The sequence below is a fragment of the Haliotis asinina genome, chromosome 8 (assembly GCF_037392515.1).
Source record: "Haliotis asinina isolate JCU_RB_2024 chromosome 8, JCU_Hal_asi_v2, whole genome shotgun sequence".
NCBI classification, from domain to species: domain Eukaryota; kingdom Metazoa; phylum Mollusca; class Gastropoda; order Lepetellida; family Haliotidae; genus Haliotis; species Haliotis asinina.
In genome coordinates this window covers 54397720-54420272 of record NC_090287.1, presented here as the reverse complement: position 1 = coordinate 54420272, position 22553 = coordinate 54397720, and the positions used below count along the sequence as shown (strand labels likewise).

Sequence of the window (22553 nt, the reverse complement as noted above, 5' to 3'; positions counted from 1 at the left end):
CAGAACTTGCCATCGCGTAGCGGGAGAACAATTTCCCCAAGCAAAATCACGACGACTTGTGCAATCCTCTCCAAGGTGGTGTCGAGCAGTGACGGCTTCAAGTGGTGGTGGCACCGGGTGTAGTCCTGAACGCCCCAAGTGTAGTGAGAGAACTGAATTGATACTGTCAATGACAATACAACTGTGTGTCGAATGTCCTTCATCTCTGTTCAAGCTTAATCAAGCTTAATACGTTTTATATATTTCCGTATTTTTGGCCTATGCGTTTCCTTTTTTGAAGAGTATCTATAAATATGTAAAAATGTTGAAGTAAGAGAACAAAGCCTTTTTCTGGGGCCAGTAGTCAGTTGATGATGACTCAAAGATATGCAATGTGCAGCTGTCTAGTCACGTTTTACCATAATGATGCATTACGCATAGGTTTTTGCTTCAGACTCACAGATACTAGACATATATGTTGAATTTTGACAGCGATGCTGAACGCGATCAACAGTGGTGTTTACGATGAGATTGACAGAAAATTAAGGACGAACATCATTTTGTATCGATGTGCACATTTCTCAAGCAGTAACGGCGTTTGTCGACCCATAATTCTGTGAACACCCTAGCTATCAAACTCTGTATAAATCATTATCGTTGTTCAGTCAGTGTTATCAGTAATCATGTCTTGTTTTCAAAAAACGTGTACCTTTCAACGTAAATCCCTCTTCCACGCACACATTATTTCGATCAATCAATCAATCAATCGATCGATCGATCGATCGATCGACCAAACAACCAACCAACCAACCAATCCATCCATCCATCCATCCATCCATCAATTACACACACACACACACACACACACACACACACACACACACACACATATATATATATATATATATGTAAATGAAGTTGCGTTGTCTTTTCATTTGTCATATTTAATATACATTATTTAATCGCTGTGGTTATAGCGTTCCAGCTGAAGGTCCTGGTTCGAGTCTCTATATAGGTACAGTCTGTTAAAGCCCACCTCTGGTGTGCCTCGCCGGAATATTGCTGGAAAGTGGCGTAAAACTATACTCAAACTTTTATCGTACCATCGCATTCTAAGATAGAGGAGTGTGTTGGTCCCAGTAAGCCATAACTTATACATGAAATATTGACGATATTCAAACATACGAGCGGACTTCAGACGTACGCCAGTGGTCTTCAAAGGTCACTTCTGTTATATGAAAACTACAACAGAACTGAAGAGTGGCATATGGTCGTATATATCTTTATACTAACACTTGACTGACAACACTTGGCGTTCGCTTGAGGTCACTGTTTGATCCTGCCATTATTTAAATGAGGTGGCTAACTGTTGATTTCAGGTGTAGTTTCTTTGAGGCATGAGTACATTCAGGACTTTTACTTCATTATAAATTTAATTTAAAAATCCACAGAATACCCAGTGATATCAATCACTCGTTTGTGAACTGACATTTGACGTCTTCTGCTTTGTATACTCTATGTACGAGACTCCCACCATCCATCTAGTCTGTCACTTCCCTTGCAGTTTACTAAACCTGAATATTTAGACATTTTGCCTTTTCTTTTCCAACTTCTGATCAACTGCCATTCTATCCCCATGGGACAGTCGCATACAGCGCCGCGGTGTCGCTTGTGATGGCATGCTTCCTGCTGAAATTCCAGGCGGTACGGTAGACATTATACTTGTTACATCACTCTTGGCAGGCCTGTCTGTCTTAGACTGGATTCCGGACAACCGTTTCATCCAGTTGTACGTAAGACTACTGGTTCAGAACAACCATTGCCTCTAACGGTACACCCAACAACTGGTTCTGAGCAACCATTGCATCTAACGGTAGACCCACCCACTGGTTCTGAGCAACCATTGCCTCTAACAGTACACCCAACAACTGGTTCTGAGCAACCATTGCATCTAACGGTACACCCGACTACTGGTTCTGAGCAACCATTGCATCTAACGGTACACCCGACTACTGGTTCTGAGCAACCATTGCATCTAACGGTACACCCGACTACTGGTTCTGAGCAACCATTGCATCTAACGGTACACCCAACAACTGGTTCTGAGCAACCATTGCATCTAACGGTAGACCCACCCACTGGTTCAGAACAAGCATTGCCTCTAACAGTACACCCAACCACTGGTTCCGAGCAGCCATTGCATCTAACGGTACACCCGACTACTGGTTCTGAGCAACCATTGCATCTAACGGTACACCCGACTACTGGTTCTGAGCAACCATTGCATCTAACGGTACACCCGACTACTGGTTCGGGGCAACCATTGCATCTAACGGTACACCCGACTACTGGTTCTGAGCAACCATTGCATCTAAAACGGTACACCCGACTACTGGTTCTGAGCACCCATTGCATCTATAACGGTACACCCGACTACTGGTTCGGGGCAACCTCTTCATTTAACGGTACACCCAACCACTGGTTCTGAGCAACCATTGCATCTGTAACGGTACACCCGACTACTGGTTCTGAGCAACCATTGCATCTATAACGGTACACCCGACTACTGGTTCGTGAAAACCATTGCATCTAACGGTACACCCGACTACTGGTTCGGGGCAACCTCTTCATTTAACGGTACACCCAACCACTGGTTCTGAGCAACCATTGCATCTGTAACGGTACACCCGACTACTGGTTCGGGAAAACCATTGCATCTAACGGTACACCCAACTACTGGTTCGGGGCAACCTCTTCATTTAACGGTACACCCGACTACTGGTTCGGGACAACCATTGCATCTAACGGTACACCCGACTACTGATTCGGGGCAACCTCTTCATTTAACGGTACACCCGACTACTGGTTCGGGACAACCATTACATCTAACGGTACACCCGACTACTGATTCGGGACAATCATTGCATCTAATCTAATCTGAGAATATTCAGATTATTCAAGAAAAGGGTTTGTGTGTGTGTGTGTGTGTGGGGGGGGGGGGGGGGGTAATTTCCAACAATTCCCTAAAGGAGACATTTCTCCAGTCTAAAAGGTTCATCAAAATGTTTAACTATTGCACAAGAAGCGTAAAAACAAGTTACGTCTGAATTATTTATTTAATGTTGTTATTTTTCTTTTTCACTGCAAAAATATCTGACGCGTGTGATAGCTTGAAGCCTAACAATAGAAGACGGATGAAAGAAATGTGTTGCTTAAAATCAATACAACCAAGATACAGTAGTCATTACGTAGAGCTAACGTGCTATAAGTTCATATATCTTCATGTGTATGTTGCAGTTCGAATGTGCACGATTGTGAGCATTATTATAACTCACGGAATGTGTGGGAAGTTAATGAACTGAAAATCATATGCACAAATGCATAGAAAAATAGGGTTCGTTTTTCATTCGTTCGTTCGTTATGTAACGAACGCTGCACTCTGCGATATGTGAGTTTAGCTTAGTTTTACGCCGCAATCAGCAGTATTCCAGCTGTAAGGTGACGGTCTGTAAATAATCGAGTCTGGACCAGACAATCCAGTGATCAACAGTATGAACATCGATCACCGCAACTGGGAACCGATGACATGTGTCAACCAAGTCAACGAGCCTGACCACCCGATCCCGTTAGTCGCCTCTTACGACAAGCATGGATGACTGAAGGCCAATATTATAACCCGGGCATTCAGTAAGTTACGGGTTACTGCTAACTGCTATATGACGGCCATCTGCAAATAATAGTCTTGGCAAATGATCCAGAGATCAAAAGTATGAGCATCAACTGGACTGTTTACTCGAATATTTACAGACTGAATTCACACACACACATACATACATACATACATACATACATACATACATACATACATACATACATACATACATACATACATACATACATACATACATACATACATACATACATACATACATACATACATATATGAATCCGATCGTAAACTGAATATGGCAGGATCTCATGACGGAATTGTCCATCTCATGTGAGTGAGTGAGTGAGTGAGTGAGTGAGTGAGTGAGTGTAGCATTTCGCAGCTTTTGGCAAAATCGTGCCATATATTACAGCGGAAGGACACTTACAATAGGCTTCGCATTTTTACCCATGTAGGGATTCGAACCCGGATCTTTAGCTTACTGAACGAACTGCTAAGCTACTCCACAGCCTCTATGACATGTCAGAGTGAATGGAGTAATGTTGAATAATCGGGTGGTCTATTACATATTTGTAGAAGACTTTGTATATTGTATAAATAAGAAAATATCGCTGATAATGCTGACCTTTCAGATAGTGGATGCCAACCATACACAATATAACTCATTCTGGGATTTAATTCAATTTTTAATGCTATCTTTAAACACAAACAAAATTAACATAATATTGTGTCCTTTCTTTTCCAGGCAAGTGATCTAACGGAAGAACAAATAGCAGGTAATATTTCTTATTTTATTCATCTTGGGTCCTTGAAACGTCAAATGTATTCAGTAACACGTATACGTGTATTGGCAACTCTTTTGACTGCTTTAACGTTTAATTATCTGCTATGGAAGAAAGAATATCTTGAGCTCAGTTTCTCTAAGTCTTAGCAAGTTCTTGCACCTGAGCGCGTGTTTCATTTATCATTCATGTCCAGTGTTCGGAGGCAAACATTTACCATTAATTATTACTTATATGGAAATGTCACACATTGTAGTGAAAGGCAATGGTCCCATCAGAGAGATTGGAAAATTGAAAATTGGGATCAGGAAAAACGATCACTTCAAGTTTTTAACAGAAAGGAATGACACGGCTTCAAACATTATTATGTTTTTAAACATCTAGTGTGACATCATACATTCTTTATGCATTTTTTTTTTCCAGAGTTCAAAGAGGCATTCAGTCTCTTCGACAAAGACGGCGATGGCACCATCACAACCAAAGAGTTGGGAACCGTTATGAGGTCACTGGGTCAGAACCCAACAGAGGCAGAGTTGCAAGACATGATCAACGAAGTAGATGCTGATGGTGAGTGAGTGAGTGAGTGAGTGAGTGAGTGAGTGAGTGAGTGAGTGAGTGAGTGAGTGTGAAGGAAACACGTCACGGAAACCAATGAGCACGGTTATGGTGTTTAATCAAAGATCATAATCTTTACGGATATGAGATTCGAACCATCTTGACCTTTATGGTTTGCGAAAAATCGTCACAACTTATCAATACTACAACCACAATTTATATTTAAAGAAGGATCATTCACAACTGACGAGCGAGTCGGGAGGGGGCTGGAACATGTTTCCCGGTACGGCAAGGGTTGCAGACTGATTGCCACCTTGAACCTCATTACGGCAATAATCCTGTCACGTTACATTTCGAAACCATACTTTGGATGAGTGAGTTTAGTCTTATGCCGCACTCAGGAATATTCCAGCTATATGGCGACGGTCTGAAAATAATGGAGTTTGGACCAGACAGTCCAGTGATCAGCAGCACGAGCATCGATCTATCGTACTGGCTTACAATAACATGTATCAACCAAGTCAGCGAATCTGACCACCCGATCCCCATTGTCGTCAAGCATGGTTTGTTGAAGATCAGTTCTAACCAGGATCTTCATGGGATCGAAGCTATACGTACCCATACAGGCAACGTCTCTTGTGATTCACGTAATATACTGAACAGCAAAAGAAACTTAATGAAATCTCATAAAAGTCTCATAAAAGTATGTTGATGGCTTCTATTTCAAAACTTTTGTTTCAAAACAGAGTTGCGTTCTTTTGCTGTTCAGTATATGTCATTGAACAAAGGACACTTTGACATGCTGTTAACTATATCCTGGCATCCCCTGAGATGATCCAAACAAGATTCCATGATGAGGTCCGCATACTGGATTAAAGATTTATATTCCAGCGTCAGTCTTTCTTTGGGTTGCTCTGTCATTTGTATTGGAGACAAAGTATTGTTGATCATTCAGACATGGATTTTTTTTCAGATCTAGCATGCGTACCTATAAACAGCTATTCAGCAAAGAAAATACTTCCTTTATCATAAAAAGATATAAGTGTGTGTTTATGAATCGCAATCAAATAGAGACTACAGAAGAGTGTTCTCGAAAAGGTGAATAGATCCTGCTCTTCCAGTCGCACACGTCACAAACACATGCAAAAGACAGTTGTAAACACAAACCGTACGGTCACACTGGAAATGCATATTTGTGACTGATGTGTCAAATTCAGATATGTCTGGCGTGAAACCCTTTGAGTAAATGAGTGAGTGAGCGAATATGGTTTTACGCTACTTTTAACAATACCCCAGCAATATCACGGCTTTAAACTCCAGACATTCCCTTCACAAATTGTTTCCATGTGTGACGAGCGGACGATTTAACCATAAGGCTACACCACCGGCTCTAAAACGTCATGAAACCTTTGAGGCAATGAACATAGTAACCTTGATCAAACACTAGGTTCTTTCTACACGTGTTATATTATGTTCTAGTTTTATTATGTTGCTGCCGTAAATGGTTCCCCTGGTCTGATTTACTGATGTGCACATTGACAGTTGGCATTTTGGATAATTTTGCTCTAGCTCATGTTCCTAGCAAGAGTTACACTCTGAAACACAGAATATGTACTGTACCCATTCAGTTTCCTCCTTCGTTATTCTGCAGGAAACGGAACAATAGATTTCCCAGAGTTCCTCACCATGATGGCGCGGAAGATGAAGGATACTGACTCTGAGGATGAACTAAGAGAAGCATTCCGAGTGTTCGACAAGGATGGCAATGGTTACATCAGTGCAGCTGAGTTGAGGCATGTCATGACAAACTTGGGCGAGAAGTTGACGGACGAGGAAGTAGATGAAATGATCAGGGAAGCAGATATTGATGGTGATGGACAAGTAAATTATGAAGGTACGTTGATGACAGGACAATTTTATCAATTATCACATAGATCTTAATACATGATACAAATGCATGATACAACTCCCCCAATGTTCACTGCTACTGACGATCAGCAAACAGACTTCCATTCTACAGAATTCCACTCATTAAATGTGAAATCGCATGCGATATTTCATTTAATTTTTAGATTATGATCTTAATTTCAACATATATTAATTACCAGTTGGGTTGTATGTATATGTGTATGTGATTAAATCTTTGTTTGGTACTGGAGTATATCTGATTAGCAAAACCTTTGTTATTTTTGAAACAGACACTGAAGCAAGATTTCCCAGTGCAGCTCATACAAGTCGAGATTATCTGTTTGATTGGCATTTTAGGCCCTGATGAATAATAAGGTTCTGAGATATGATCCTTTGTTGATAACAACTTCTTTAATTTTTTTATGATGCGACTTTCCCATATAGATTCGGTCTTAAGGCTAGTGTTACTCTTGCTTGACAACGATATAAGAATCTATACCGGAACGGCGCACCATACTATTCAGAAGAACAACAGAAACGCAACTCTGGCTTCTTGTTATTTTTTTTTTTAAACAGAAGACATAAAGATGAACGCTTACTTTTATGAAAATTAATTTTTTGAAAATTGCGTCTCATATGCTATATAAAAAATGAAAATTCTGTGGAATATGTGGAATATACCTTTCTTAAGTCTAGATTAAGTCCTTTTTTATTATATTTCATAAATACAATTTAGTAACTGTTCTGAAAATAACTTCTGAACTAAATGTTAGTCTAGGAGATTTGAGACATCAATGATTTTTGTTGTTGCAGAGTTTGTGCGGATGATGACATCAAAGTGATCTGGACACATTTCCCGGCTGTGTTTTGTCCTCATGCTCTGGGAACCGACTCACTGGGGCAACTTTCAAATCTACTTTTACGTTGTATGTTTATATATATATTCGTTGGATTTTTTCGCATTTTATGAATTTTTCAAGATAAAATGCTAATCTTAATGCAATCCCAGTTGGATCTACATGCTGGCAGCCTTTTCAAGTTGTGATATCACCCAACCATTGCCCTGTATGATGCTGTTAGCTGATCACGTGACTATATGCAACAACAAATCATTGAAAAGCAAGAAAAGACGTCTAGACGTGGCTGAATGAGTGCGTGTGCATAGGTATGTCAACATACGAGGAGATCAACAGGTATCATTGACTTGTTGCGCAGCACCAAATTCGTCTTCGACATCACCCAGTTGTTTCCTAATCAGCTGGATTGTAACGCCTTTGAAGAAATACACCACCTGGCAAGAGATATTTGTCAACATAGAATCATTTCACCTTAATTTATTCTCACATTCACCACAAAATCGATGGAATTTCGAACAAAACTTTTCAGGAAATTGAAGATGACGTCACTTTTATCTTATCTTTTACTTATCACCTGAAAATTCTTACGTGATATGGGTTTGATAACCATCCATGTATAACATATTCAACTGAAATCTCGAGGAAAACAACGTCATTTCAAAATCGGCGTTGTCATGCGAAGATCATATTCAAAACAGGATCTATATGATCGTATAATAGTATAGTATTTAAATTACAACATTAAATACAACATGTCTTATACAATATAAGTAAAAGGAAAACAGAAAACGTTGTATCTCAGTGATTTATGGTCATTGTGATGACGAATTGGGAAGTTGTGTTGAAAGGTGACCATTTCCAGAGACCTTTGCACTTACGTCAAGTATTGATTATAGTTGTCATGTGACTGAAATGTGTCACAGCTCATGTCACATATATGCTGTTTTCATCCCCTTTTCCTTAACCCACATTCCACCTTTACAACTTGTATATTCACACAAATATTTGTATATCATTCTTAATTATAATGCACTGGATATACTAGCTGAATCCAAGCTAATGGTGGCGGACCGTTGTGATTATGCATTATTCTATATTAGCTCTTATCTTCCACTGTCAAAAAGCTTAAAAACAGATCAATCTGTCGTTTCCTCATTATCAATTATTGTTGTGGTAAAATTTCATTTTGCAAACATTTTACTTAATACCTTAACGTTGGTAGGTTTTCAGTTTATAATTAGTGTGGATGTGTAGCGCTAAATGTGTCTCTACGGGTACGGATATATTCAGTTTGCAGTGACATGCTTAGTCAGCCGTTTTAATTTCTTCACATTAATGCTACCGATTTAACAAAGTAACATTGTGCCTTTGTGTTGTTCGGCTCTACTAATACCTTCAACTTGCGTGTAGAATACTTAAGTGTTTTCATGGAAAGATGTTCTGTTTCCTTTACTTTGAGTGTATGTACAATGGTATGACTTAGTGTTGTTGTCAGTTGTGTACAAGCGATAGGTAATGTGAAAGGTTTGAAATATATATGATAACGATCAGAGCGAATGTGTCCTCTTTACTTTACTGAAGATAATATACATTTATATGGATTTTAGTGTTCGTTCGACATTGTGAGAAGCTGGTATAAATAATTAAACTGTCTCTCTTCTCAGTAACATAGAACATACGTATTTGCGTTCACATGCATAGATTCACCCCTCATGTTAGCATTTTGCTAAATAGGTTACAATACAATAGTCTCACCAATAATTGTTTCATGAGAAATTACTTTTTAAAACATTTCCAATTCTAAAAAAAATTCAAAAGGTTTTAATGACTCTTCGGCGAAACGGAGCGGTGGGTAGCCTGTTGGTTAAAGGGTCCGCTCGTTATGTTGAAGACGCGGGTTCGATTCCCCACTTGGGTACAATGTGTGAAGATGCTGTGTCCCCTGCTGTAATATTACTGGAATATTGATGAATAAACTAAATTCACTCACTCACGTCATCGAAAACACGTGCTCGTTGTTTAATTTAGCTATACTTCAGCAAGTCTTCAGCATGGTTTTAGTATCAGCTAGTACAGAGTGCTGGTTGTTGTGTGGTAGATGGGTCATGATGGATGTATCGGCGGCTTCAGCCTCGATTAAATGTAACATAACTTCATCTCGTACCAATGTGTTCGCCATTTGCGACATGTATGATTTATTAAACGTTTTGAAATTGCAAAGTGCTTCTGTTATTATTTCAGAGCTGTAGTAATTGAAAACGTTGTACCATATAATATACATGAGTTGGATTATATTGCCCATCTGTGTGGTCGTAGGTGAAGTTATTTGAGCAGTCTTAGGTAACTTGTTCCATTAGCCCGACTGCTTGCGGTACCAATAACGAGTCGCTGATGAACCTAACGTCACCGGAATGATTGTGTGACGTTGTTCTGACATTAGATTTTACTAACCGATCGATCCATTTGTGATACAAAAAGAAAATATTTGCTATACTGACTAGGCAAAAGGGGCATAATGTACTGTCGACAAACAAGAATGAAACTACTAATTTCAAAGTAGATGATGTTGAGCTGCACATTTACAATGTTGAGGCGTTACATCTGACTCGTCCCGCCATTCACGAACAACACGTGGCGCATGTGCACATGTAAATGTATATTCGAAATGACGAATTGTGACTTCGAAGGGGAAAGGGACACAGGGGCTTGTATCGCATAGAAATAGTGTTAGAAGGACATGTAGGTGTATAGACCCTACCGTAATACCACATGTAAGGTAAGGGTTGTAACGACAAAACAACCCCCTCTTCAATCAAACTTTCACCACGTAAAATATTTTTAAGGCCCACCGAGGTCCACAGATCGAAAGCGAGATGATTTTCTGACAAAATGATGTGTAAACGGTCACAATCGGACCATTAGTTCATGGTTTATACGCCACGACGCATCGAAATTTAATTGATATTCTTGTGACCTGGGCAGTAAATAGCAAGAGTCATTGAAGAAGTTAAAGATTTATTACAAATAATTTCCTGAAAATGAATCAATTTCAAATGCATTGTCCAACCTCAAAAATTATTCTTACAATTTACTGTTCAATTTACATCATCCCAAATAGGAGTATTGCAAAATTCATATTTTGAGCCCTTTAGTAAACGTACAAAATCTGACAGTGTATTTTGTTTTCCACCAATTGGATCGCCCAAATAAATAGTAAAGGCTATCAAATTTGCCAATAGTGAATTGCCGCCAAACATAAGCATACAGATTCAATGCAGCCTCCCTTCTGTAAATAATTGAATCTGGACCAGACTATTCAGTGATCAACACCATGACATGTGCCAGCTGAGTCGCCGGGTTTGACCCGAACCTGACCGAACCAGTCAGTCACTTTTTTACGACAAGGATGGTTTGCTGAAAACCATTTTCGCCCACCACGGACTATTACAGATCTACTCCGGTTGTTCCATCACGATGTTTGAAAACCCGAAGTGACCATCTAAATTCTCTCTCTCTCTCTCTCTCTCTCTCTCTCTCTCTCTCTCTCTCTCTCTCTCTCTCTCTCTCTCTCTCTCTCTCTCTCTCTCTCTCTCTCTCTCTCTCTCTCTCTCTCTCTCTCTCTACCCTCTATCCCTATCCTACTCATTTTCATTATCCTCTATAGCCTCTCTTCTCCTCTTTAAATCAAGGTGACAATCTCAATCATTAACTCAACGCCCACCTTCCTGTCACACATATACCTTTCAGATTCACTGAGTCATATCAACCTGGTCTCTCAGTAATAACTGACACGAGCATATCCGCACCTTCTTGTTTGTACCATACAATATTCATGAATCAATCGTCATCAGGCAACCCGACGATACACTGGCGCTATCAAGCAAATACCTATTGCAATAAACACCACCCTATATATTACAGTAAAAGCTTTTATTCAACATACATCATTGCATTGAAAAGGAATATGTCAGTTTGAATTGGGTCGTATGTCAAAAAAGAGATTTGTGACAAATTATTCATTGCTAGAGACATGTATTTAGACTATCACGCGAAGCTATCATATTGTCTCCGATCAGTCTTGCTGAAGTCGCTGATCATGACGAACTAGATGCGGAACTATGTGTCATGAATAAGTAAGGCAAGCAATAAACTATTCCTGAAACCACGTGCCTCTTCATTTTGTCTGCAGACTGGTTCTTTCAACACGGCATGCAGCCATGCAAAATGTCTGCCAAGCATGAGAAATGTGTTGGCGATGAACACCTGGAAGTTTTTACCGAGTTAACAGTTTCTATTAGTATAGGGTTATATTGGTGAGAATTCATTTGTAACAGGACTGAAATTATTTAACTTCATAATCATGAGCCCTTGGCCTCGTAATATATAATTCATTCATTCCAAGTGGCTCGGCATGTTTGATCTTAGTTTCAATCTGCGTTTAGTGTTCTGAGAATAGTTGAATATACTATTTGTAACTTAGCAACCGTTTCGGATGAATTTGTTTAAAAGGCATACTTTAAATTTTATTCACTAATGCATTTTCGTAGATTTTATCTAACTACTAAATATTGATATATGTTTCAGTCTCCACTGACAAATCCAAATGTGAACTAAGCAAGTTATTTAAAATGCAAGTGATGCACAAGATATTGCACATGTACATATGTGCTCAAGAACGCATTTTAATCCTTGTTTCATATTTTAAATGCATAAATGTTTGTAGATATTCATGCAAGCTTAAGGAGTCCCGTCGTCTTCAACTTCAACAGCGACAAGGGCATCGCTTCATTAACTCCCGACGAAAGCTCTTTTTAAAGACTTTTGAATTCGATAAAAACCGTTATTTTAAATATTAATCATACGCATCATTTTATTTCCCATTTTCATCATACTACATCAGGGTTGTTTGCAAACAGGGGAATGGTACAAATGAAAAACAGTATTAATACTTTATGAAAAGGTTAATGGTTCATGATTGTAAGCCAATTTAAGATTTTTTTAAAAATCAAAAAGGATTAATATGCAAAGAGTGACACTGCAATTAATTTCAAGAGAACGTTTGAACAGTTTCAAGGGAACGGTTTGAACAGTTTTTTAAGGGAACGATTTCAACAGTTTTAAGAGAACGGTTTCAACAGTTTCAAGGGAATGGTTTCAACAGTTCCAAGAAAACGTCACACACGTTGCCTGAACATGCAGGTTTACTTAGTCTCGTATTTTATGTGAAGCGAATAATTCTTACGAGTGTAAGTTCAACTACATAACATAACAAATTGTGAAGTAACTGTTATATATTTCTGTCATAAATCAAATAATCACCTGATATAATCGTGACTGGGATTTATCTTAAAATGTAATCGACTTATAAAATGCTTGTGAAAAGTTTCTTCAGATATAAAAAAACGAAATGTTTTTGCCCCAAATTACATAGATGGAAAGTGTTTATATAGACATGTTCAACGTACTGTTTAAGACAAAGAAAATATCTCATTTGCAGAAAAAGAAGTATTATACACTACTGGACATTAACAAGGGGTCAAGTTAATTGAAGATATTCAGTTAACATAATGTTTGCAACTTCGATCTCTTTCTTCTTTGAAACAACAAAATTAACATAGTTTCATAAATACGTTGATACTTGTCAATCGACAATAGACTCGTCAAGTGTCTAATCAACTTTTGTGTTTTGGGACGCTTTTTCGTATTGTGCTGGATGGCAGTTATGTTTAACAGTCTTTCATTCTATTTCCACCTTTCCACCTTTGTTCACAGAGTGTATCTAGGCATCAGCCCATACACGCTTGCAGCCATATTTGATTAGCGGTTCTTTGCAGCATATTAAACAAACATTGCTACATTTCTGATGACAAAAGCATTATTTGAGGACATCAATATACTGAAATTTGGCAAAGACGTATGTATAAAACTTGTCAAGAATGTATTTAGTGTGCATTATGACACATGTTACATAGCCTGTGATGTCTAAAAGTTTGTTCATAGTCAGTTCTTTACCCCTCGTTTACCATAGATGAATCGTCTCCCTAAATTATGTACGTGATTTATGCCACGATGTAGCTGAGACAATAAGTATCACAGTATGACAATACACACTGGCAATAAAACAATAGACCCATTTATTATTGATGACTCAACATCGAAGTAATAACCATAGAAGTAATAAATGAGAGAGTGAATAACGCGATGGCATCTAATTAATTGAGAAGACCTGGACGAGAATAGTCGGATCTTGACTTTCACATGGTACGAAGTGTGCCCGTGCGTGTGCGTGCGAGTGCGCGTGCGCGTGCGCGTATGAGTGTGTCTTTCCAATGGCCCTAAGTGGTTCTGAACACTTAATATCAGGTAGTTGTGCCATTGAGGGATATGTCGTTAAAATTTATAGAGTTGCGTCCCTTAATTATACAGGATCTGCTAATCGTCTGTTGTTACGCTTTGAACATGTGGCTAGGGTTTGATATCCCGCTCACGAATTTCACCAAACTGTTAAGTGCAGTATATGAAAAATCTAATCTGGACCAAACAGTCCAAAGATCAACAAAGCGTTGATGTTCCAGCTATATGGCGACGGTCTGTAAATGATCGAGTCTGGACCAGACAATCCAGCAATCAGCAGCACGAGCATCTATCTATGCGTGAGTGAGTGAGTGAGTTTAGTTTTACGTCGCACTTAGCAATATTCCAGCTATATGGTGGCGGTCTGTAAATAATCGAGTCTGGACCAGACAATCCAGTGATCAACAACATGAGCATCGATCTGCGCAATTGGGAACCATGTGTCAACCAAGTCAGCGAGTCTGACCACCCGATCCCGTTAATCGCCTCTTACGACAAGCATAGTCGCCTTCTATCTATGCAATTCGGATACGATGACATGTGTCATCCAAGTCAACGAACCTGACCACCCGATACGGTTAGTCGACACTTCTGACAAACATGGGTTACTGAAGACCAATATTCTAACCCGGACATCCATAAAGGAGATGTACGACAAGCCGATGATAAATCTAACCCGCATCTCCCAGGGATACCAAAATCTCGGATAAAAGCAGGGTTCATTGTGCAATTAACAACCATCTCGTACGCATGTCAACATGGATGAAACCCCTCCAGCAGTTTCACGAGTTCAGTTTTATAAAATTAGTGAATAGGGGACTCCTGAAATGTATTTCGACAAGTGTTTTATTCCACTAATGTTTCGGGTATTATTAGTAAAACATGCACGCTCTTAAACTAGAAAATAAAAATTATTATTGATTACACATTACGCAAAATAACGCGCTCGTTCATATTTTAACATCTTTCTTAGTCACAATTCGGATATTTGTGCTAAATGCCAGTCTCGTCTAGTTCGTAGCAAATACAGCTATCTGTGTAAAACATCTCCACCTTTCTTGAAGTAAAGCAATTCCTTTCCATACAGTCAGATAACTGGTGGTTGTAAATATTCCATGATGACCTGGTGCAGAATCCATTTGTGAGAGCCTCCATTGACAAAGAAACATTTTATCAGTGAGCATTGTCTGATAATGCACGAGGCATTTGTATTGTTAATAGCGCTGTTACTGATGTAGATTGATTGATAGGTCAGAAGGACTGAATCGCTTTCACCCACAAATATGAATTCCCTGCTTATGTGAACATAAAGTGTCGTTATTGTATGAGATTTATTTGTCTGTGAGAGACTATTAGTAGCATTTTAGACGGCAGTTTTCACCGCCGAGATATTACACTCAGCCTCTAGTATTATCATTGCGGATAAGAATTACTATGAGACTATGAGAATACACCAGTTGAACTATTTGTATATGTTTCGGGTTTTTATAGTGATTGACACGTGTGCAGTGGCTGAGTTTAAAGGTCGTTTTACTGTTTCCAAAGTATCGATGTACATATGTTCCCATTAACGTTTGATATGCATGGAAAAGACAGTATACAATAGGTTAAATTCCTTCCCGTCTGAATATATTATCAGAGCGCAACATATATCCCATCAAGAATGTCATAAATCGCTATTATCAAGTTCAGAAACTGATTTACATTCTCTTTTAAGGGTAAGGTTTTCATAGAACCATATCTTAGTCTTATTACATTAGTAAATTTCGCATTGCTCGTACACAGTTTCATTGTCGTCCCCATCAGTCAAATACTGAGACAGGTAGATACACAAATAAGTCTAGACATCACGACCCGTGAAGGTCCCGGGGTAGAATAGGCCTTCAGCAATCCATGCTTCCCATTAAAGGCGGATAGGCTTGTCGTAAGAGGCGATTAACGGGATCGGGTGGTCAGGCTCGTTGACTTGATTGACACATGTCATCGGTTTCCAGTTGCGCAGATCGATGCTCATGTTGTTGATCTCTGGATTGTCTGGTCCAGACTCGATTATTTACAGACCGCCGCCATACTCGTATAGCTGGAATATTGCTGATTGCGGCGTAAAACTAAACTCACCCTCACCCTCACCCTAGACATCACAGGCTATGTAACGTGTCATAATGCACACTAAATACATTCTTGACAAGTTTTATACATACGTCTTTGCCAAATTTCAGTATATTGATGTCCTCAAATAATGCTTTTGTCATCAGAAATGTAGCAATGTTTGTTTAATATGCTGCAAAGAACCGCTAATCAAATATGGCTGCAAGCGTGTATGGGCTGATGCCTAGATACACTCTGTGAACAAAGGTGGAAAGGTGGAAATAGAATGAAAGACTGTTAAACATAACTGCCATCCAGCACAATACGAAAAAGCGTCCCAAAACACAAAAGTTGATTAGACACTTGACGAGTCTATTGTCGATTGACAAGTAGCAACGTATTTATGAAACAATGTTAATTTTGTTGTTTCAAAGAAGAAAGAGATCGAAGTTGCAAACATTATGTTAACTGAATATCTTCAGTTAACTTGACTCCTTGTTAATGTCCAGTAGTGTATAATACTTCTTTTTCTGCAAATAAGATATTTTCTTAAATATTGTCTTAAACAGTACGTCGAACATATATGTCTATACAAACATTTTCCATCTATGTAAATTGTCGCAAAAACATTTCGTTCTTTTATATCTGAAGAAACTTTTCACAAGCATTTTATATTATATTTTAAGATAAATCCCAGTCACGATTATGTCAGGTTATGTTCAGGCAAGGCGTGTGACGTTTTGTTGGAACTGTTGAAACCGTTCCCTTAAAACTGTTGAAACCGTTCCCTTGAAACTGTTCAAATGTTCCCTTGAAACTAATTGCAGTGTCACCAGTTATGAACATGCGGGTTAGAACTGGTCTTCAATAACTCATGCTTGCTGTCATACACGACTGACGGGATTGGGTGGTCAAACTCACTTGTCAATGCACATTATGTTGATCACTGGATTGTTTGGTCCATAACTGATTATTTACAGACCACAACAATATAGTTAGAATATGGCTAAGTGGGATGTTAAACAACAGACACAAACAAAGCAAAAAGTAATGTCACCTTTCTTGTTTCTGCAGACGAGACGTGGTATTGTTCACCGCATACTTCATAATATTTTACGAACGTTTCAACTGGCGTTCCCTCTATTCCTTTTCTGAAACGTTGTCGGAGTGAGTGAGTGAGTTAAATTTTACGCCGCTTTTAGCAATATTCCAGCAATATCACGGCGGGGGACACCAGAAAATGGGCTTCACACATTGTACCCATATGGGGAATCGAACCCGGGTCTTCGGCGTGACGGGCGAACGCCTTAACCACTACGCCAACGTTGTCGGAAGGTTTTGGTATTTGATCGAATAAATTATTGCACTGGACAAGCGGATTATGGTAAGGCTGGTGGAATGTCTACGTGTATTTTAGTAAGAGACGTACGTCACTGGTAACGATACTGCAGTACAGCGAGGTACACATATTCATGTATTCAGCCCTTTGGGGAACCGAACACGGACCATCGGTGCAACCTATGTCACTGGTAACGACACTGCAGTACAGCGAGGTACACATATTCATGTATTCAGCCCTTTGGGGAACCGAACACGGACCATCGGTGCAACCTATGTCACTGGTAACGATACTGCAGTACAGCGAGGTACACATATTGATATACTGAGCCCATGGGGAATCTAGCACGGACCATCGGTGCAACCTCTCATAGTTTTATGAGTGATAATCTAGTGTTGCTTCAAAGTTTGATCTTTTTGTAAGTTTTTTTTCTTTTAATGCTATATTTTATGCGGTATATTTCAGGTACTGTTTCTACAGTTTATGCGTTTGTAATCGATAGATTTCAATCTTGATAAATAGCAATGACAGGGTATCGGTGACATCTTCTCCCCGTCCTTAATGTCCAGAAAGCCATATTTTTCTCAAATTAGGCACTTTTGATTATTTCTGTTACTTAAGTGCTTCACCAGTATGTATAAACTACACGATACATATTGATTATAATTCTCACAAGATCTTTCTCACAATATGGCATAATCCATGATCCAGTCCAGGTTTTAGTATCGATATAAAATATTTTAGATAAATGTAAAATGCAGAAGACATTAATTCGCATCTTCTATGAAACATGTACTTCAAATTTAACTTATTCCCAAATTATTGGAATAGCCATACACATGAAAGTACCAAGTTTGCATTTGGAGATAAATTTATCTTCTATGAAACATGTTCATGAAATCTAACTTATTCCTTGTTATAACCATATACATGAAAGTCCAGTAATAACATTTTAAAATGTGCCACACAGTTTATTCTTCTATTATCAAGAACACGTACTCGTACAAGTACTCGTATAATTTTAGCATGTCGACTTAGACCTGGGGCAACCCGGCTGGTATGCCCACCAATCTAAACTAATACTTTAAACAAACTTGACACACATTGAATGCAAAAGGAAATCTGTTAAAAACTTAAGCTTCTCATGTGTAAATATTTATTGACACTGATATTTCAGCCAACTGTCAAGTTTAGAAGTCTAATTAATATGTTTTATGCAGTGTAGTTCATGGAAGTCGCCTTCTTAACACATGAGTGAAAATGATTCCAATAATATCACGGCGAGGGACACCAGAAATGGGCTTCACACATTATACTCGTTTGATCCCGGATCTTCGGCGTTGCGAGAGAACGCTTGAGCCACAAGATTCCACTTCAACAGTTTTCGTGGAATATCCTAAAATGTTAAGACTACTGCTGTATGACATTGTTTTTCGTTGTGATACGATGTTCGAAGTGCCACACATTGTAATTGTCATTCAGTCCGAGGTCATTGACGTGCATATTATTTGAACTTGTGCTATATGTAGACAGAGTTCTGGAATATACTACAAATCTCCTCTGGTGCAGTGAACACTATAGACAAATCTTGGATATTTTTCTTAGGGATAGAGAGGGGATAACTCTTGTCTCCCATCCCACATTGCATCATATCTTACCCTGTATAATCAGTGCAGTCTAATTTTTGGATACAACTGCATTAGCTTCAACATGGGAAACAACGAGAAACAACACACTGTTACAGTTAATCAATGACCGTGACAAAAGGTATTAGACAGCAAAATATAACACAGACAAGTCTAAAATATTCAATATTATACTGAGCAAACAATGAGCAAATTACACTGAAACACGATACAGATTTCTAGTATAATGCATTTGAGTGACAAGTCCAAGGTAACTGATCCCAGATATCAAATATTAACTCAGTGGCAACTTGGTATTACAGAGAGAGAGAGAGAGAGAGAGAGAGAGAGAGAGAGAGAGAGCAGAAATTCTAAATGAAGCATATTTCAACAGTGAGCTGTCAGGCGTGGAGTGTCAGTCCTGGATGTAGACTGTAGGTCGACAGTCGATGATAGGCAGAGGAAAACCTCCAGTAATTCCGAGTGTAAGTCCGTGTGTGATGTTTTTTCTACCCAGCAACCAGCCTTTATATATACGACACGCAGTCGAGCAAACCGCCCTTTAGTCAGGAAGTTCACGAACTGCCTCCACCAGAGGAAGTAAACAATAGTTTGCCAAGGGCGGGTAACTGGAGTGCTATCAAGAACACCTACCGCTAAAATACTACTGAAGTGATACGAAATGTGGCCCATAAAAACAATCACTCTAAACACTGTGACCCAATAATAACTATCACCCTAAACACTGTGACCCAATAATAACTATCACTCTAAACACTGTGACCCAATAACAACTATCACTCTAAACACTGTGACCCAATAACAACTATCACTCTAAACACTGTGGCCCATAATAACAATCACTCTAAACACTGTGACCCAATAATAACTATCACTCTAAACACTGTGACCCAATAATAACTATCACTCTAAACACTGTGGCCCATAATAACAATCACTCTAAACACTGTGACCCAATAATAACAATCACTCTAAACACTGTGACCCAATAATAACAATCACTCTAAACACTGTGACCCAATAACAACTATCACTCTAAACACTGTGGCCCATAACAACAATCACTTTAAACACTGTGACCCAATAATAACTATCACCCTAAACACTGTGGCCCATAATAACAATCACTCTAAACACTGTGACCCAATAATAACAATCACTCTAAACACTGTGACCCAATAATAACAATCACTCTAAACACTGTGACCCAATAACAACTATCACTCTAAACACTGTGGCCCATAATAACAATCACTTTAAACACTGTGACCCAATAATAACTATCACTCTAAACACTGTGGCCCAATAACAACCATCACCCTAAACACTGTGACCCAATAATAACTATCACTCTAAACACTGTGGCCCATAATAACAATCACTCTAAACACTGTGACCCAATAATAACTATCACTCTAAACACTGTGACCCAATAATAACTATCACTCTAAACACTGTGACCCAATAATAACTATCACTCTAAACACTGTGACCCAATAATAACTATCACCCTAAACACTGTGACCCAATAATAACAATCACTCTAAACACTGTGACCCAATAATAACTATCACTCTAAACACTGTGACCCAATAATAACTATCACTCTAAACACTGTGACCCAATAACAACTATCACTCTAAACACTGTGACCCAATAATAACTATCACCCTAAACACTGTGACCCAATAAAAACAATCACTCTAAACACTGTGACCCAATAATAACTATCACTCTAAACACTGTGACCCAATAACAACCATCACCATAAACACTGTGACCCAATAATAACTATCACTCTAAACACTGTGACCCAATAATAACTATCACCCTAAACACTGTGACCCAATAATAACTATCACTCTAAACACTGTGACCCAATAATAACAATCACTTTAAACACTGTGACCCAATAATAACTATCACTCTAAACACTGTGACCCAATAATAACAATCACTTTAAACACTGTGACCCAATAATAACTATCACTCTAAACACTGTGACCCAATAATAACAATCACTCTAAACACTGTGACCCAATAATAACTATCACCCTAAACACTGTGACCCAATAATAACAATCACTCTAAACACTGTGACCCAATAATAACTATCACTCTAAACACTGTGACCCAAAAACAACCATCACCCTAAACACTGTGACCCAATAATAACTATCACTCTAAACACTGTGACCCAATAATAACTATCACTCTAAACACTGTGACCCAATAATAAATATCACTTTAAACACTGTGACCCAATAAAAACTATCACTCTAAACACTGTGGCCCATAATAACAATCACTCTAAACACTGTGACCCAAAAATAACTATCACCCTAAACACTGTGACCCAATAATAACTATCACCCTAAACACTGTGGCCCATAATAACAATCACTTTAAACACTGTGACCCAATAATAACTATCACTCTAAACACTGCGACCCAATAATAACTATCACTCTAAACACTGTGACCCAATAATAACAATCACTCTAAACACTGTGACCCAATAATAACTATCACCCTAAACACTGTGACCCAATAATAACAATCACTCTAAACACTGTGACCCAATAATAACTATCACTCTAAACACTGTGACCCAAAAACAACCATCACCCTAAACACTGTGACCCAATAATAACTATCACTCTAAACACTGTGACCCAATAATAACTATCACTCTAAACACTGTGACCCAATAATAAATATCACTTTAAACACTGTGACCCAATAAAAACTATCACTCTAAACACTGTGGCCCATAATAACAATCACTCTAAACACTGTGACCCAAAAATAACTATCACCCTAAACACTGTGACCCAATAATAACTATCACCCTAAATACTGTGGCCCATAATAACAATCACTTTAAACACTGTGACTCAATAATAACTATCACTCTAAACACTGTGACCCAATAACAACCATCACCCTAAACACTGTGACCCAATAATAACTATCACTCTAAACACAGTGGCCCATAATAACAATCACTCTAAACACTGTGACCCAATAATAACTATCACTCTAAACACTGTGACCCAATAATAACTATCACTCTAAACACTGTGACCCAATAATAACTATCACTCTAAACACTGTGACCCAATAATAACTATCACCCTAAACACTGTGACCCAATAAAAACAATCACTCTAAACACTGTGACCCAATAATAACTATCACTCTAAACACTGTGACCCAATAACAACCATCACCATAAACACTGTGACCCAATAATAACTATCACTCTAAACACTGTGACCCAATAATAACTATCACTCTAAACACTGTGACCCAATAATAAATATCACTTTAAACACTGTGACCCAATAAAAACTATCACTCTAAACACTGTGG

The 22553-nt window shown here is 38.6% G+C and overlaps 1 protein-coding gene across 2 annotated transcripts in view; it reads left to right on the top strand.

Moving 5' to 3' along the window:
• LOC137295438 (calmodulin) overlaps nt 1-9971 on the top strand; it is a 28967-nt gene extending 18996 nt beyond the window's left edge. Inside the window, exons 2-5 of one of the 2 annotated variants that reach the window (XM_067826807.1) lie at nt 4395-4425; nt 4855-4998; nt 6638-6880; nt 7708-9971. In XM_067826807.1, the coding sequence (XP_067682908.1) occupies nt 4395-4425; nt 4855-4998; nt 6638-6880; nt 7708-7736 (447 nt within the window). In that variant the 3' untranslated portion in view covers nt 7737-9971. Of the gene's footprint in view, nt 1-4394; nt 4426-4854; nt 4999-6637; nt 6881-7184; nt 7270-7707 lie in introns of those variants that run through there. The other variant, XM_067826806.1, reaches the window with a different exon arrangement.
• The last annotated feature ends 12582 nt before the right edge of the window (nt 9972-22553 follow it).